Source organism: Perognathus longimembris, chromosome 28, assembly GCF_023159225.1.
Source record: "Perognathus longimembris pacificus isolate PPM17 chromosome 28, ASM2315922v1, whole genome shotgun sequence".
Taxonomy (NCBI): domain Eukaryota; kingdom Metazoa; phylum Chordata; class Mammalia; order Rodentia; family Heteromyidae; genus Perognathus; species Perognathus longimembris.
Genome location: NC_063188.1, coordinates 65,888,319 through 65,901,114, shown reverse-complemented (window position 1 = coordinate 65,901,114; position 12,796 = coordinate 65,888,319). Strand labels below are relative to the sequence as shown.

Here is a 12,796-nt window from a genome sequence, read left to right as displayed (position 1 = left end):
ATTACCTAGTTCTATTTTCACATATGTATGTTAAATACATTGAATATTATGTCTACCTCCATTCTTCTGCTCCTCTCCCACTCTGACACCTCCAAACCATGTTTCAGGTTCCTGGTACATATTTTTGGTAAACTATAAGTTAGTTGTTTAAAGGAATTGTACCATTGGAATCCTCCCCAACCCCGAGTATACTATACTTTAGATAATGTGTTTGTGTTACATATGCATGTGACCCTGCATATGTTTTTATATGTCTTCATAATTTATTAAGGGAATCTTTCATTCTCGCCCTAGGAACTCTGAATGGAAACTCTCCTCCTCGGCGGCAAGATGTGGACCACAGTTTTTTTCTGCTTTTCAGTGTGGTAGATGAGAACCTTAGCTGGCACCTTGATGAGAACATAATTACTTACTGCACAGATCCTGCCTCAGTGGACAAAGAAGATGAAGCCTTTCAGGAAAGCAACAGGATGCATGGTGAGCTAGGAGAATGTGGTCACATTATATCTGTGGACCTTGGTAGAGAGTTTCCTCTAGACCCAGTATTTGATGGGTGTTTTCACATAACTGGTTCTTTTTATATGTACAAGCACCCAGACTGAGTGACATTTCTGCTTTATTTTATAAGGACATGTTTACAAGATTATGGGTCAGGTAAGTGGTACTGCTAAAAATTCAGCCCTTGCTTTTTCTTGAAAAGGATGCAAACTGAAAGAGTTATCTACCTTTTTGGAAATAAGTGGTTGCTTTCCAGATATTCTGCTTACAGTCTTCCTATAGTACATTTGGTTTATGTCTATATTAATTAAATTAAAATCAAAGTAAAGGCACAAAGGCCCCAAGGCATGAGCAGAGAACTCATTTTTTTAAATAGAAATAAGTTGGTTTTGCTTTTATTAATTAGGGAAGCAATTTGCTTACCTTTGCCAACAGGGGTGGGCTCAAAGCCAGATAGCCCCAACGATTGATGAAAACTCAGAGGGAAGATATAAAATATGGTTTATACAGCTCACATTTCCCTTGCATTTTATAACAATTGATTGTGATAGCTGAGGTGATTAGTCAACTAGTGTGACATTTGTCCTGTGGAAACTTTAGAAAGAAACAAGCCAGATAGGAAAGATGAGTATGCAAAATAACCCCATTCCTCACTGAGCATCACTGATTGCTGGTTTTCAACATTGACTTTACCACTTAATAACTCTATGGTCTTGAGAGTGAAGTAACTTTACCTATCTGACCCCTACTTTTCTCATTAAATAAAAATACCAATGACAGTTGCCTATTTCCTAGAGCTATTTGTAGCATTTAAATGAGATAATGTTTACTCAGTTGCTAGTGGCTCACTCCTGAAATCCTAGCTACTGTGATCTGAGGATCACAATTCAAAGCCATCATAAATAGAAAAGTCCCTGAGATTCTTATTTCCAATTAATCAGAAAAAAAGCTGAAAGTGGAGATGTGACAAGTGGTAGAGCACCAGCCTTGAATCAGAAAACCTAGGTGAGCACAGGAAGTTCTGACTTCAAGTCCCAGTACTGTCACAAAAAATGAGATAGTATATTTAGTTAGTACAGCATGGTATTTAAAGCTTATTTAAATATTATCTTTTTTATATATGCTAAGACTCTCTCTCTTTGTACAGACTGGAATTCATGGCTTAGGCACTGTGCTTGAATTCTTTTGCTTAAGGCTAGCACTTTACCACTTGAGCCACAGCTCCACTTATGGGTTTGGGGTGCTTAAATGGAGATAAGAGTTTGATGAACTTTTCTTTTCAACTTGGCTTCAAACCACAGTCCTCAGATCTCAGCATCCTGGGTAGTTAGTATTGTAACTGTGAGCCTTTTCTCTCTGCCATTTTCTAATACTTTATTTTTTCTGGGGTTTCTTTTGCAGCAGTCAATGGCTTTGTCTTTGGGAACTTACCAGAGCTGAATATGTGTTCACAGAAGCATGTAGCATGGCACTTGTTTGGAATGGGCAATGAAGTGGATGTCCACACAGCTTTTTTCCATGGACAGATCCTGACTACTCGTGGACACCGCACAGATGTGGCCCACATCTTTCCAGCCACCTTTGTGACAGCTGAGATGGTGCCTCAGGAGCCTGGCACTTGGCTTATTAGCTGTCAAGTGAACAGTCACTTTCAAAGTAAGATCTAATATTTATGATCTTTAGCGTGTAAGTGGTGTCAGTAAGGTCAGAATGCTTGGCTTCTGGCTTGGAACAATAAGATAGTCTTTCAGGTCAGGTTCTTATTGAAACATTAGACTTAACTCAAGGTACTTAGATTCTTTCTTGACACTGACAGGAATGTGCTGGGTAATGTTAGACACAATTTTCTGAATTTATTTTTCCCCATCTTGCATACAAGATTGCCTAAGAATGGACAGGTAGACATTTAAGTTACTTTTTTTCCTCTCAAAATTTTCTAATAAATTGAGACCTGGAGGTCTGATAAACAGAAAGTGAAGAAAAAATTTTAAGGAGAGTAGATTAAATGGTGAAGGATAAATTTAAGGAGAATGGATTCAAGTAATCATGGATTAATGTAGCTAAGTAGTGACACTGTGGTCAAGATCCAACAGCAGTAGGGGCTGAAGTCCCCCATCTCCCCCCCACACCCACAGAGGGAGAATGGCTAGAGTGATGGCATGGTGCATTGAGGAATATCCAAAGGGAGGAAAAACATATGAGTCAATGGTATAATACTAGATAAGTGGTTAGAAGGTCTGACATGTAGTTTCAGCTCTGATAAACACACTATAGTAGACTCATATCCATATGCTGATGACTCCAAGGAAAGTGCCATTGAGAAAAAACCATGGATCCTCATAATGTATAAAGTTTAGTGCTGTACTGTGGATGTTTGACCTATTTTTCCTATAATGCTACCTGATTTCTGCTAAGGACATGTCACCTTAAAACAAATCTACAGTTTTCACTTTGTTGCTTAAATTAATTACATCATGCATTCATTTTGGCTTGTAAGGATCACTGTAAGTTTTTCTTTGCTATTAAGGCCTCATTTGCTTTTTGGGAGACAGATTTTTTTTTTCACAGAATTAAATAAGGGCATGGAAACACGCAGTATATCCCACTAAAATTTAAAAACAACTGACAATGAGGTGGAACTGACTGAGATTTTCCAAATAAATTGAATTGTGTAATGTGCAGTGGGAATTAAAAAAATAATTATATTTTTAATTGTGGTTAGCCTGAAGCACATGTAGTATATCTATAACTATGGTAGACTTACACTGTTTATGACTTTGGGCAAGTCTCTCCATTTCTCTGGCCCATTTGTTATGTCTATAAAATGGGATATCTCTGAACTTCTCAGGTCTTACTTCCCAGAATTATTTGATAATGATGAATTAGCGTATTAGGAAAGTATTATGTGAATATGTGAAAGTGGGTATGTGAGCAGCTAAGGAGTTTGGTTGGATAATGAATCTTGAGTGGTAGGGTTGAGTCAATAGAGGTCAGTTAAATGTGCTTTATCTGCTAGGGTTTGTCCTTGATCCCAAACAGGTCTGGGTAAGTGAAAATGTACTATAGTTAGTACAAGCATCCATATTGGAACTAGGCAATCCTACACTCAAATCCTTATTCTTCTACTTGTTTACTTGCCTTTTGTAAGTCTTGAGGATACCTACCTCATAAACTGTAATGAAATTTCAGAGACTTGATGTGAATTTAAATCTTAGAGACTAGAAGGATAATATCACCATGATAGTGGTTAGAAGAAAATGAGAACTCAAGGTTTGCACTTAAAAGATGAGCATTTATATGTCAATTCTAACAATAACTAGCTTTATAGTCTTGGGCAAGTCACTAAATAGTTTTGATTTCTAGTTTTTTTCATCTCCAAAAGGAGATGTGAAAGGTCTGTTTCACAGGGTTTTGGGGAAGATCGATTGAGATAAAATGTAGAGCACCCGATACAAGACTTGACACATATATTTAATTAAAAAAAAACACCGAACTGCCCTTCTTCCTCCTCCTTCATGCCTTAGACTTATAATACAGAATTTTTAATCTCCTTAGGCATTGGGAGTGTCAAATGTAATAATGCAGCTAAAACACCTGCATCAGTTTCTAAGGAAACATAGACAGTACCACCTACCTATTAATATTTTGGTATTCCACATTTGATGACATGTTTGTTTCCCTCAGTCAAAAGCTTGGAGTATCATCTCCATATGTGGTATATGGCTCATTTTAGGAACTTCTCAGTTTATAAACAATCCTCTCTTTTAAAATTGATGCTCCTACCAGGCCCATGATGTGTATTTCCCAAGGAAGGAAGCTAAGAGTGAAGAAGTGCCATGCCTGAGGTCTTACAGATAGTGGTTAGGTCCAAGCTTGAATTCAGGTCTCCTGAGCTAAGTTTCTGATACTGTTAAAATGTGAATCCTTTGTGGAGATAACAATGATGATCTGGTAAATGTGTATGTCATTGGTGGAGTGGAGCAGGTGGAGGTATTGAATTCCTAACTGTGCTTTCTTTCTCTCAGCTCTTAAGGAGTGACAAGAAGTGGCCTATGTGTGACAGGAGTAAAGAGATTAGTGCAGGGTGGGAGGAGAAGGAGTAGGGTGAATCCTTTATGTAGAAATCCTGGTAGAGTGGGACCAACTATGATGTTTTTCTTCCAGATGGAATGCAGGCCCTCTACAAAGTCAAGTCTTGCTCTACAGGCCCTCCCGTGGGCCACATCACAGGCAAAGTTCGAAAGTACTTCATTCAGGCTAACGAGATTCAATGGGACTATGGCCCTATAGGGCGTGATGGAAGTACTGGGAAGAGTTTGAGAGAGCCAGGAAGGTAAGAGGCAGAGGCCACCTTTGCCCTTCTGCCCAAATATCAATTCATTTCCTTCCCCCAAATCTCTTGTTTCACTAGAGGATCACATTTGTTGGCTGGCTGGTTTACTATTATCTATGCTCATGTGGTCTTCTGGGAGAACTTGCTCTCTGGTACTAATAGGCAGCATAGTTTATTTTTATATTATATTTTTATTTGTTATTATAAAGGTGATGTACAGAGGAGTTATAGTTTCATAAGCCAGATAATGAATACCTTTCTTTTTAGACAGTGTCACCCTTTCCCTTGCTCTCTTCCACTTTTTCCCTCCCTTCCCATCCACAAGTTGTATAGTTCATTTTCCACATAATGTTTAGTGAGGACCACTGCTACACTTGTTCACCAATTGTTCCTCCATTTCTATGCCACTGTTTAAAGTTAATATTTTTGAACTATGTCATAGCTCCAGGAAGAGGTCCAGGCACTGGCTGAGGTTGGTCCTGTTGTAATCCATGACTATGATCAGAATGGAAAGTCATTAACGTAGCTGTTGTTTAGCCATTCTTTATTGTATCTGTCATTTACCTCCTTGTGTTCTTTTCTGTAATCTGAAGGGGACATTTGAGCAGGGGTATAACAAGCACTCTATGTATTCCACACATCCTTTTGGAGGAATTTCTCCAAGTTCTCCTGGGCCACCCATGACCCAGTTGTGGAGACAATGGTGTAGGAAGACAGTGCTCTACTCAGTTGCTAGGCCTTAGGTTATATCAGTTCACTGGAAAACTGGTGAGGCCAGTTCCTTCACAGAAAAACACTTGATAGATGATGAGGGGGAAGATCCTTGGGCACATTTATCATTCTTATTCTTTCAGCAGTAAAGAACTGAGTAAATTTGCGGGAAATTTAAAAATGGTACTTGCATTTTAGTGTGGCATCTAGAATCTCCACGTTGGCTTGTTCATTTAGTAGGTTTTCATATTCAACTGAAGGTTATTTTGTTGAGACTGGGTCTCCCTATATTACTCAGGTTGGCCTTGAACTCCTGGGATCAAGATCCTTCCCATTTCAGCCTCTCGTGTAGATTATACTACATGGAGAGGTCTACATATGGGTGGATTACAAGTGTGTACCATCACACTCAGTTCCTTAATTAAGGAACAAAAAAAGTAGGCAGAACTGGTCTCAGGATACAGAACTTTCAAACAAGAATATTCCAGCCTACTATAAAGAGTCACTCTGCTAATTAAAGTTACTATGTCGCTTGTCAGGCAGTTCTATTCCCAGTATCTCCTTGATTCCAGCAAAAAGATGCCAAGCAAGGTGAGAATGGAGGTTGTGATTATATAAAGCTCCCTGTCCATAGATTCATCATTATCTGTAACAAAAGCAGCAGTCTATAATAGCAGCACCTCATCACATCTTGTCCTCCAGTATCCACACCCATTCATCAGTGGTATCACCGCATTAATTTTTGTTGTCCTTCAAGGACAACCTATCCAGAAAAAAAATGTCATTTGACCAAGGATGACCACAAAAAGCTAGGCATGCACACTCAATCTCAAACGTAAGGTGACATGTGTATATATGACTGCGGGTTACATGGATAAAGCTTCACTTACTCCTTGCAATTACCTTGCAGTTGGAGGGGATTACCTCCTTGGAAATAACTCCATTGTCTTTGGAAAGGCTCAAGAAGAAGTTATAGATCTCTTAGTGGTGGCATCGCCAGAAGAGGTATCCCCTGGTGGGAGTTATCCTGGACAGTCTTGAAAGTTCTCCTAACCATAAAGATCCATAACCTGATGACAATAAGGGTGAGATGCGGGTCTGTTTGAAACTCAGTGAAATAATATATTTTTGTCCATATGTGCCAGTGGCTCAGATAAATTCTTCCAGAAGAACTCTACCCGGATTGGAGGTAGTTACTGGAAAGTTCACTATGAAGCTTTCAAGGATGGATCATTCACTGACAAGGTACAGCTAGAAGAAGACAAACATCTCGGAATCCTGGGTAAGATGAGGATGATGATGATGATGATGATGATGATGATGATGATGATGGTGATGATGGTGATGATGATGATGTGCTAGTGTGTGCTAGTCCTTGTGCTTGATCTCAGGGCCTAGGCACTGTCGCTTGGGTTTTGTGCTTAAGGAAAGTGTTCTACCATCTGAGCCACAGCAATACTTCTGGCTTTTAGTGGTTAATTGTAGACTTTCAAAAACTTTCCCACCCTGGCTGGTGTTGAACTGTGATCCTTGGACCTCAGCCTCCTGAATAGCTCGGATTACAGGCATGAGCCACTGACACCTGACTCATTATCTTTAAGTAGTTGTACAAAGGGGTTTCAATTCAGTATGACAATTTATATACACAATGCATCTTGACTGGGTAAGGAGTCTGTACCTCATGAAACTCATTAAGTAGAGTTAGAGAAGTCAGGAGGACTGAGCAGTTTGAGCCTGGGGTGATTCAGGGACACACTGGACTCCAGCATCTCCAAAAGTGAGCCCCAAGAGATGAAAAAAGATTATGCATCTATGTGTGTTTGAAAAAGGTTACACCTAGTTAAGTAATATTCTTTAAAGTAAGATTTAAGACAACTTTGCCTTTATTTTTCTTTTCCTAAACCTCTAGGAATGGAGTGGAATATGCAGTTTCTTTTTTAAAAATTTTTATTATCAAACTGAATTACAGAGAGGTTACAGTTTCATATATTAGGCATTGGATATATTTCTTGTACTGTTTGTTACCTCGTCCCTCATTCCTCCTCCCCCCTCTGCCTTTCCCTCCCCCCCCCGTTAGTTGTTCAGTTGTTCAGTTCATTTTCACCAAACAGTTTGTAAGTATTGCTTTTGTAGTTGTTTGTCTTTTTTTCACCCTGTGTCTCTCGATTTTGGTATTCCCTTCCAATTTCCTAGTTCTAATACAAGTATCCCGGTTTCCTATATACTCAGATAAGATACAGAGATAGTGTAGGTGCAACCACAGGAAGGTGATACAGGAATATCATCAATAATAGAGGCTACAGTTACATATGGCACATTGAAAGTAGTTACAACTGTGATATAACAATCATTCGCATAACATGGAGTTCATTTCACTTAGCATTATCTTATGTGTTCATAAGGGTATAGCTATTGGGCTCCTGTGATCCTCTGCTGTGACTTGTCAAAACCTGTACTAATTATTCCCTATAAGAGAGACCATATAGTCCATGTTTCTTTGGGTCTGGCTCACTTCACTTAGTATAACTTTTTCCAAGTCCTTCCATTTCCTTACAAATGGGGCAATGTCATTCTTTCTGATAGAGGCATAAAATTCCATTGTGTATATGTACCACATTTTCCTGATCCACTCATCTACTGAGGGGCATCTGGGTTGGTTCTAGATTCTAGCTATGACAAATTGTGCTGCGATGAACATTGTTGTGCTGGTGGCTTTACTGTGATTATCTTTGTGGTCTTTTGGATAGATACCCAAAAGTGGGGCTGCTGGGTCATAGGGGAGTTCTATATTTAGCCTTCTGAGGAATCTCCATACTGCTTGCCAGAGTCACTGAACCAGTTTACATTCCCACCAACAATGAAGTAGGGTTCCCTTTTGGCCACATCCCCTCCAACAGTTGTTATTGTTAGTTTTCTTGATATATGACATTCTTACTGGGGTGAGATGGAATCTCAATGTTGTTTTGATTTGCATTTCTTTTATGGCCAGTGATGTAGAGCACTTTTTCATATGTGTCTTGGCCATTCACATTTCCTCATCAGAGAGGTCTCTTTTTAAGTCTCTAGCCACTTGATGAGGGGGTTATTGGTTCTTTGTGGTTTTGTTTTGGAGGAAGGTAATTTTCTTAGTTCTGCATATATTTTAGAGATGAGGCCTTTGTCTGTTGAATGTCCGGTAAAGATCCTCTCCCAATCTGTGGGCTTTCTGTTTATCTTGCGAGCTATGTCCTTTGCCCTGCAGAAGCTCTGTAGTTTGATGTAGTCCCATTTGTCCAACCTTTCTTTGATTTGTAGCCTTTCTGGGTCTTTGTTAAGGAAGTTCCGTCCTGTGCCAAGGAGCTCAAGTGTTTCTCCCACTCCTTCCTTTAGTGTTTTCAGGGTGTCTGTTTTGATTTTGAGGTCTTTGATCCATTTAGAATTGATTTTGGTGCAGGGTGATATATAAGGATCTAGTTTTAGTTTGTTGCATGTGTTGAACCAGTTTTGCCAGCACCATTTGTTAAAGAGGCTATCTTTCTTCCATCCTATTTTTTTTATCTCCTTTATCAAAGATTAAGTAGGCATAGTCCTGTGGGTTCATTTCTGGGTCTTCAATTCTATTCCATTGGTCTTCAGGCCTGTTCCGGTGTCAATACCATGCTGTTTTTATTACTATAGCTTTATAATACAGCTTGAAGTTTGGTCTTGTAATTCCTCCAGCACTGTTCTTTTTGCTTAGGATTTTTTTGCTATTCTAGGTCTTTTATTGTTCCATATGAATTTCAGGATTGCTTCCTCTATTTCATTAAAAATGGTGTTGGGATATTAATGGGTATTGCATTGAATTTGTAGATAGCCTTTGGCAATATTGCCATTTTGATTATATTAATCCTCCCAATCCAGGAGCATGGGAGGTTTTTCCATTTTCTTTGTTTTGCCTTAATTTCATTTTTCATATTTTTAAACTTCTCATCGTAGACGTCTTTCACTTCTTTGGTTAAGGTTATTCCTGGGTATTTTATGTTTTTTGAGGCTATTTATGCAGTGTTTCTTATAGTTATATTACTCCTGGAACATTTTGGTAACATCTTCTAGGACAACTGCTATGGAGAATTGTTTCTCTAGGACATCCAACTAGGGCTGGACAAGGCAGTAAGAATGGCAATCTGAGGCCTAGGGCAGATTGACCTAACATATATTTTGCTGTGATAAGAGATTCTGACTTAGGCTTGGAATTTTACTTTGGAGAAGTATGCGAAGGTTGAAAACACAGTACTGAAGGGTATACAAAGATTAGATATGGTTTAGTTTCTTGGCAGAACTGGGGCATAAAATAGATCATATAGGAGAAAAATTGGAAATGAAATAATGTAATGAACCATACTCTGGGAATAGGTATGTGTCAATTGATTCTAGGTCTGAAAGTGGATACCAGGTTATATGTTAGTTGGACAGGGAGGTGTGAGGAGAAAATAGTCCTTTCTGGGAAAGAGATGGTGATGAGTAGGATGGCTTTTTTAGTTGACTGGGGTTCAGTGTTGCCACCTAGTCTTTGAGCAGAGGTAGAAGTAGTAGGTGTAGAAACAAAGGTAGAAAGTCTGACCTACAGTTAGACCCAGTATACAAACCCAGGGCATTGTCTTAGTATTTTTGGTTGGCTTTGAAAGTGACTCAAAATAGGTTAGAGGTGAGTAGTGAAGCATAAAACAGTCTCAAAGTTATAGCTAGGTGACCAAATCCTGCCTCTAGAGAGAGGCTATAATAATTCTCCTTGCTTAGAATAGGGTTTAGAGTGAGGTAAGCTGAGATCTTAGATGAGACCTGTGAGGAGATGTAGCTATGGGGGCTCAGACAATGAAGTCAGGGGAAATGGTTTCAGACCCGATAAGTTGAGAGAAAGTCCTGTCCTTTCTTTGGTTACGCCTCTGCAGCCATTTGAATTTGATCAGTTCCACCTCTCTGGGCTTAATTTCTTCATCTGTGAAATGGAGATAATGACTCCTGCCATGTATGCCTTAAAATGATACTTGAGAGTCAATATGGGATAATTTATACTACTTTTAATGATTCTAAACAGTAATATAGTTGGAATGGATTGTTGTTATTCTGAAGAGTATTCTACTATATCTGCCTTCACTTACATAACTTTCATTTTCTTTCCTTCTTTCCTGTTTCCTTACCCCTTTATAGTCTTTTTTCTTTTTCTTTCTTTCTTTTTGTTTGCTGGCCCTATGGCTTGAACTCAGGTCCTGGGTACTTTACCAGAGCTTTTGTGCTCAAGCCTAATGTTCTATGACTTGGAGCCACAGCTTCATTTCTGGCTTTTTGGTATTTAATTGGAGATAAGTGTCTCACAGACCTTCCTGCTGGGTCTGGCTTTGAACCGTGATCCTCAAGTCTCAGCCCCCTAAGTAGCTAGGATTACAGATGTGAGCCATAGGCATCTGGATCATTCTCATTCTCATTTTTATTCTTTCTCTTCTCCATTCCCTAGGGCCAGTGATCCGGGCTGAGGTGGGTGACACCATCCAGGTGGATTTCCGCAACCGAGCCTCACAGCCATTCAGTTTACAGCCCCATGGAGTCTTTTATACAAAAGACCACGAAGGCACGATATACAATAATGGTAAGCAGGCAAAGTTTCCACAAATGGGGGCTGTTAGTGGATACAGTTGGCTTTAGCGGAGAAGCAAGGTGAGGGTTCAGAGGGAGAAAGGGGTGCTATGTCTGATGGGGTTGAATGAAGGATGATGTCATAGTGAATCAGAGCTAGGCTCAAAATAAACATGTTAATAAACATGTGCAGGGGCAGTAAGTGAGGCTCAGTGATAGGTTGTACCTAATATGCCCAAGGTCCTGGATTCAATTCTCAACAATAAATTTAAGGAATATATTTACATTTATTCTTATTTTTTGTTTGTTGTTTTCTTTATTGTCAAAATGAAGTACAGAAGTGTTACAATTTCATATGTAAGGCTGTAAGTACATTTCTTTGTTTTGCCAGTCCTGGGCCTTGAACTCAGGGCCTGAGCACTGTTCTGGCTTCTTTTTGCTCAAGGCTAGCACTCTGCCATTTGAGCCACAGTGCCACTTCTGGCAATTTTCTATATATGTGGTGCTGGGGAATTGAACCCAGGGCTTCATGTATGGGAGGCAAGCACTCTTGCTACTAGGCCATATTCCCAGCCCCTATATGTATTCTTATTAGAAATTACCATGCACATTTTGATGTATTTTTTCTGTGCTTATAACTATATTTATGTTTGCAGTTAGGGAATATGATTATGTATAGTTTTCAGGAATAAACTAATTGTGCAAAAGGGTTTCACTGTGATATTTCCAAACAGTTGTACAATGCATTCAAATGAAATTTACTCCCTCTTAGTATGATCTTAACTTCTGCATCCTCCTTGTTTTTAGCAGTGCTAGGAGTTGAACTCAGGACCTCACACTTGCTACTCCCTTATCAGTACCACTTTAGTCCTGTTTTGTGGTGGTTATTTTTGATATGGAGTCTTGCTTTTAGTCTGCACATGTGCAAGGACTGAAATCCACCTATTTTAGACTTTCCATTGTTGCTGGGATGGCAGGTGTTTGACACTGCATCCAGCTTTTCTCCATTGACATGGAGTCTCATGAACTTCCCTGACCAGATTGAACCTGGAACTGTGATCCTCTTTATATCGGTCTGCATCATAGCTTAGGTTGGCAGGCATACACTATTGCATGCAGCTATGTCTCATCAGTTACATGAGACTATCTCAGAAAAAGAGATATCTTGTAGAATACTGAAAACTTTTGATATGAAGTGAACATAAGATTATACTAGAGAAATATTTTAGGTATGGTAATGGTCTTCTTATTACATGGGGGATGCTTGCTGATTTATTTGGCAATAAAATTGTATGATATTTGCAGCTAAGCAAACTATCTTTTTTCTCTCCATATAGATATACATAGATGCATGGAATATTTTTTCTTATTCTGGGGACTGAACCCAGTGTGTTACACATACAAGTACTTTACCACCAAACTATTCCTGGGACTTGGACTCGGGGCCTGAGCACTGTCCCTGGCTTCTTTTTGCTGAAGGTTAGCACTCTACCTCTTGAGCCACAGCATCACTTCTGGCCTTTTCTATATATGTGGTGTTGAGGAATCGAACCCAGGGCTTCATGTATATGAGGCAAGCACTCTTGCCACTAGGCCATAATCCCAGTCCTCAGATTTATTTTTTATATTTTTCTTTCTTCTTTTTCTTTTTTTTTTTTTTGG

The 12,796-nt window shown here is 39.2% G+C and overlaps 1 protein-coding gene across 3 annotated transcripts in view; it reads left to right on the top strand.

The window, feature by feature from the left end:
- Positions 1-12,796, top strand: part of Heph (hephaestin) — an 88,517-nt gene that overhangs the window by 16,053 nt on the left and 59,668 nt on the right. For all 3 annotated transcript variants that reach the window (XM_048335879.1, XM_048335878.1, XM_048335880.1), the window contains exons 5-9: positions 295-477; positions 1,900-2,154; positions 4,663-4,831; positions 6,688-6,824; positions 11,016-11,147. In XM_048335879.1, the coding sequence (XP_048191836.1) occupies positions 295-477; positions 1,900-2,154; positions 4,663-4,831; positions 6,688-6,824; positions 11,016-11,147 (876 nt within the window). The remainder of the gene's footprint in view (positions 1-294; positions 478-1,899; positions 2,155-4,662; positions 4,832-6,687; positions 6,825-11,015; positions 11,148-12,796) is intronic.